The 6,000-nt window shown below is 40.3% G+C and overlaps 1 protein-coding gene across 2 annotated transcripts in view; it reads right to left on the bottom strand.

The window, feature by feature from the left end:
* Window positions 1-274: 274 nt before the first annotated feature.
* Window positions 275-6,000, bottom strand: part of SATB2 (SATB homeobox 2) — a gene marked incomplete at its 5' end in the record, with an annotated part of 179,088 nt that continues 173,362 nt past the window's right edge. For both annotated transcript variants that reach the window (XM_080719979.1, XM_080719978.1), the window contains one exon: window positions 275-851. In XM_080719979.1, coding sequence (XP_080576105.1) covers window positions 390-851 — 462 coding nt within the window. In that variant the 3' untranslated portion in view covers window positions 275-389. The remainder of the gene's footprint in view (window positions 852-6,000) is intronic.

The following is a 6,000-nucleotide window of genomic DNA, read 5'->3' as shown; positions in this document are numbered from 1 at the left end:
GAGATATATACATATACATATACACACACTCGTAGCTTCCTTCATTGACTTCTTCGGCCTTATCGTCCTGGAACTTCTCTGTGTCTCCCCCATCGTGTCGCAAGGATGATGGAGAAAGCCTCCTGTGATTGTAATGACTATGGTCCAGTCAACTGGAAAAGTGTAACACTTGAGTGTCTTTGCCAAGGCGATGTCTGATTCAGAAATACTGAACTTTATTTAGTCTATAGGTGTATCCTGTGCAACAAAGAAATGTCATAAAGGGTAAGAAAAACAAAACAGACATAAAACCACAAAAATAAAGCCAAAACCAAAAAAAATATATTGTAAAGAAATTAAAACAGAAAATCCTTGGACCGCTGTATTGCTTTGCCTGTTGGGAGTTCACATTATCTCTGGTCGATTTCAGCGGGTGCCGCCTTGTTCTTCTCGGTGCTCTCCTCCTCCGCCTCCACTTTGTACATCTCCTCGGAGCCCTCCTCGCTGTCGTTCTCCTCGGACTCCGTCAGCAGCTCCTCGTCCTTATACTCGGCCACGTCCACGGCGGAGCCCAGGTGCTCCTTCAGCTTCCCGTGGTGTTTCACGTGGTACCGCTGGTTCTGGAAGAACTTGATGATGGTGTGTTTGGGGAGATCCAGCTGGGCTGAGAGGGTATGGATGGCTTCCTGATCAGGGTAGAGGCCTACGTCATGAATAAAGCTCTGGAGGATCCCCAGGGCTTCTAAGGAGATCTTTGTACGAGATCGGGGCTTTTTGGCACAACTGTCTTCTGTTGGAGGAGGTGGGGGAGGCGCTTCTTCTCTGGGAGGGGAACTCTCCTTGGTTGGCTGCGACTGCTGTCTATGAAGGACCTGGTAATTAAAAAGGGGGGAAAAGATGAACATCTGACTCAGGATTTTACCTGTTAAAAGCTATCAGCTCTCTGAAACATGTGTTTTCTCTGTAGAACTACTGTGTGGAGACCAGAGCCATGTGTAAAGTCAGGTCTTCAGAAGGCCTAAAATATTTCTGGAGATTCAGAATCTCATCTATGTAATAAGAGGTTCATAAGAGCCTTGTTCTACGGCACTTTAATCCTGAGCTACAAGAAGGTAAGACATGTGGTATGCCAGGCCACCTGAACTCAGAGAACCTGACTTGGAGTCTCCTGTGCCTTTACCACACCAAGAGATGCCATGCCTCTGAAAAGCAATGACAAAGAAACAGGACACAAAGGGAAACTAGGTTGTGTGATCAGACATCATGGGTTCAAGTCCTAACTCTTGAACTTAGCTGGGTTCCTTTGGGCAACTCACTCAGTGTCTTTCAGCCACAATTTTGTCATCTCTAAAAGGGTAAGAAACTGACTCCTAGGGATATTCTAAGGATCGAATGGTATAACATGTGTGTGTGTGTGTGTGTGTGTGTGTGTGTGTGTGTGTGTATGTTGGCACACTTTATCAGTAAAGGTCCAGGTAGCTAATATTTTAGGCTACACAGTTTCTGCTGCTGCTAATCATCTCTACTCAACAGAATCAAATAAATGAGTCTGGCTGCATTCCAACAAGGCTGAACTTGGCCCATGGACATAGTTTGCCCACCTGTGGCTTAGAGGAAATGCACAATAGATGATAATCATTCTCACCAGCCTCATAATTATTCAAGTATTATATAGTAATAGTTGGTGCTTAAACCAGAAAAACCAATCCTTTGTAAAACTAGAAATGACTTTATTTTTTTAATTTGGACTTTGATTCTTAAACAATGTTTAATATATACATATGGCAGTACTTAAAATAACTATCTCTTAAATTATGAATTTTAAGTGTCTATTTTATACTCATACATATAAACTTTGTAAGTATCACTATGAACTGATTAATCCCCAATTTTGTGCACATTTTCTAACGTCAAGGTTTTCTTGAAACAAAACACCAGTTAGGCAAATTTACTGTTGATCATCATCATTATTTTACTATTACTCCTTTGCATGAAACAATTTCTCATTCTAATATTAATTGATTAACCTCTTCAGTCTGACCAAGGAAAGTGAGGTGGGAAGACTGCTCTCACCACAGGCTCGTGACAAGGACTTCATAGAGAGGGGAGAGGGAACATCACATACCTCCCAACCCTAGCTATACCACGGAATTCAAAGGCTATGAGCACCCCTATTAAAACATGTAAAGTCTTCTCCAAGGGTGTTTACCACTATGCCTAACTTCCTGCATCCTACCAAGACCTTTAGGAATAGTGAGTTCACTCTTTAAAACACACACATTTCTCCTTTTACTATTTTCTTGTATTTTAGGCAGCAATCTTTTATCTTAAAGCCACAAATTAAATGTTTTCCAGAGTTGGAGAGGGAGTCAGTCCAATCAGTAAAGCAAGCATGTCTAGCTACATTAAAGAACCAATTATAGCCATATTCTACCACCGTTCCTACCACCACTCCCTATGTTACTCTTATTTTCAGCTAAGAAACATTAGTGTCAAAGCAAGTAGTTAAGGGGGGAAGAAAATCTCTGTCATTCATCCCAGTCTCTAGGGCAAGGGGCAGTCTATTACAAAAAACTACTTTCCTATTCAGTGTGAAAAGGTCAGTCTTTCATGGAGAATTTAAAAAACACTAGAGCAAATGAAACAGGCTATGATCAAGAGAAAAGGTATAAATTTGTACAAATAATCCCCACCAAACAATAACCAAAAGCAAAGTGAGAAGATCTGTCCTAATAAGCTCATGGCTGGTGGTGAAGGAAGTCTAAAACACAGGACCATAAAACAGTGGCGCTCAAGTCCAAATAATGTTGACCAATTAAAATCTGTTCTTCGAATTTTCTTTACCACTTCCAACTAAGAGTAAACCCATGTGGTCTGTTGTGGTAAGCTGGCATCAGCAAAACATGAGAGCTCCGTTACTTCGATATCCTAATTATCCCTGCCAGGGAAAGTGGAGCAGCGCGGTGGGTGAGCGCTGGTCACGTTGGCTTTGATGGCGGGAAGGTATTTGCTCGGAGGCCATAATGTGGGTAGTGTGAGTGCTGCAATAAATAGGCCCCTGTGTCAGCAGGTGAAGTTTTCAGTTTTTAGTGGAAGAAAGCCTGAAAGGAGGTACAGAATGCATGCTCCAAGACATCGACTCAAGCACGAGTACTCCCTATTAGAGCAATCGTGCTAATTGGAAAACAAAAGAGAATTAAAATGCCCCATTTTCTAAATTATGTTTGCCTTCTGTAGTAAAAGTCAGCATAACGGTTCCATTTAATTGAATAATTAGATTGGTTCTTTAGGGGTTTTCCATTGTGCACTGGTTAGATTTAAAGAGATTTTCCAAAACTATACTTTGAAGTTACTATAATCTTTCTGCATGATAGCATTTGTTCTTCTCCTTAGATTCAACCAATTGGACTACTTCACCTCCCTTTACTTAAAATTGAGCATAGCCATGGCATTTACAGAAAGGCTGAACAGAAAACAGAAAAAGAACAGTAATAATAGCTGCCACTTGCTGAATGGGGTGTGTGTGTGTGTGTGTGTGTGTGTGTGTGTGTGTGTGTGGTGTGAAGCAGTTATAAAACCTGTATATGGATAAATTAAATTTAATCTTAAGAGTTCTTCATAAAGGGGATATCTGGATAAAGAACAAATTAAACATGCAGCATCACTGGAGGATTCTCTAAACTGAAAACCTTAAGCGTGGGGAGCTGTTGGTTTAAGAAAGTGGGTTTCCCTGGGACACTGGAAGATTAGGACGATGTTTGCCAAGAAAGCTAATAGCTAGAAAAATCTTCTAGAAAGTAGAGTTGTAGTTTCTGGTCAGAAAATATACAATAGTTATTTGGATAGCATGATAATATCTACATAAAGGAGGTTTAGTGATCATTCTAGAATCTTTTAACAGATAAGGAAAGAACAATTCAAATTTCACAATGAGCATCTCTAAACTGAAACTGCCTTACAAGTTATCAAGAGAGGCAAACTTTTTCTCTTATACTGCTACTTTTCTTTGGCTTTAACTCTTTTTTTTCTTTCTTCTTTCTTTATATTTTCCATTGTGCATGGGGGGTACTAAGGTTTGGACTCAGGGGAGATCTACCCCTGAGCTACATCTCAGCCCCATTTCATTTTTTTTTTTTATTTTTGGTGGTACTGGGGTTCCTAAAAACCCTTCCTACCTCTGGGATATATTCCCAGACACCTATTTTTTATATTTTTATTTGGAAACAGGGTCTCTTAAAGCCAGCGAGACTGGCTTCGAACCTATGCAATTCTCCTGTCTCCGCCTCCCAAGCGTGGGGATTACAAGCGTGCACCACCACACCTGGCTCCTTTTTTAAATTTTTAATAGAGTGTCACTAAGTTGTCAAGATAGGTCTCCCTCCAACCTGAGATCCTCCTGTCTCAGCCTCCTAAGTACTAAAATTATAGGTATGTGCCACCACATACCCAGCTATACTCTGTAAACAAACAAACAAACAAAAATACATAATATCTAAAATCAAGAGTCTCTTATTTGCCTTAGTTATTTTTGTTCCCCTCAAATTTTCTAATTACTCCAGGTAAGAAATTACTGTCTTTAGATAATAATTTCTTGCAAAAGAACTTCATGATTTTCTATCTAGTCAATTGCTAAGAATTCTTAATATCATGCAGTATTTTTTTGAGTAGAGTAAGTACTTTGTGCAAAAATAGATTCTAATGTCTGTAAGATGGTCTTCCCTAGAAAGGAAAATCAATTCAACACTCTTCTAAAACCTCATTTAAAAGGCAGGACCAAGTCATCTTTTTCTCACATCTTGACTAAAAAATGTCAAGTCTCTTGGCTTCTGCTTCATAGGACAGGATTCTTAACTGAATTCTAGTTTTTCTGCCTGAATTTCTCAGAGCCTACTCCCAATTTTCTCTTAGTTAAAAAGAATCAATCAAGTTTGCTCTCTGACCCCAGCATGTGCCCCAAGGATCCTGTCACTGGTTCCTGGAAAGTGGACATATAACCAGTCATATTTCTGGGCTCATCTGACAATTCAGGCATATATTTCTGGCTGGTTACTTTTTAAGTCATAAAATTCTAATTACGTCAACCAAGACAGAGAATGCCTGCCAGTGGAAAAGAGGCATCCTCTTCTCTAACTAGCTCTTTACATGTCATATTATGGTATTCTGGGCTTTTTCTTTAAATTATGTTTAATTGAGCATCACAACTACTTATGTAGCACCGCCCAAGCCCATAGCCTTTCCAATTTTGTCCCTTTCCCTTTTCAAAATTCACCCAGTAGCTGGGCGTGTTGGCACACACTTGTAATCCCAGCGCTTGGGAGGCTGAGACAGGAGGATTGCACAGGTTCAAAGCCAGCCTCAGCTACTCAGTGAGGCTCTCAGCAACTTAGTGAGACCCTGTTTCCAAATAAAATATAAAATAGGTCCGGGAATATACCCCGGAGGTAGAAAGCCCCTGGGTTCTACTCCCAGTATTGCAAAAATTAAAAAATTAAAAAAAATTCACCCAGTAAAGAGGGGGAAAAGCCTCATAGGTAGCATCTACTAAAATGATCATACATACACAATATGAAACCAGAAATGTGTGTTTCTGTACACCAAACGGCAGGATTACACCACTTTTAGTCATAAAGTCCCTAAACTAGAAGCAAAACAAGTGTCATAGAAAATGGATGAACTGTGGCGTGCTGACAAGACAGAAGGCAGGGGGAAACCAACGAGTGACGCACGCACCAAGGAGGGTGGCTAGCACAGCCTTACTGTTGAGTGAAAAAAGACAGAGCAAAAGACTAGGCACTATGGTTCTGCTTATGTGAAAGTCAAGAAGAAAAAAAAGAAATATATGAAAGCAAAAAATTAATAAAATAGCCGAGCGTGGTGGCGCACGCTTGTAATCCCCGCGCTTGGGAGGCAGAGACAGGAGGATTGTGTGGGTTCTAAGCCAGCCTTGCTGGCTTAAGAGACCCTGTTTCCAAAAAAAGAGAAAAAAAGAAAATAAATATATATATATAATGTCTGGGAGTG

This window comes from Muscardinus avellanarius (assembly GCF_963383645.1).
Source record: "Muscardinus avellanarius genome assembly, chromosome: 2".
Classification (NCBI taxonomy): domain Eukaryota; kingdom Metazoa; phylum Chordata; class Mammalia; order Rodentia; family Gliridae; genus Muscardinus; species Muscardinus avellanarius.
The sequence above is the reverse complement of the archived record's forward strand: the minus strand, read 5'-3'. Positions and strand labels throughout refer to the sequence as shown.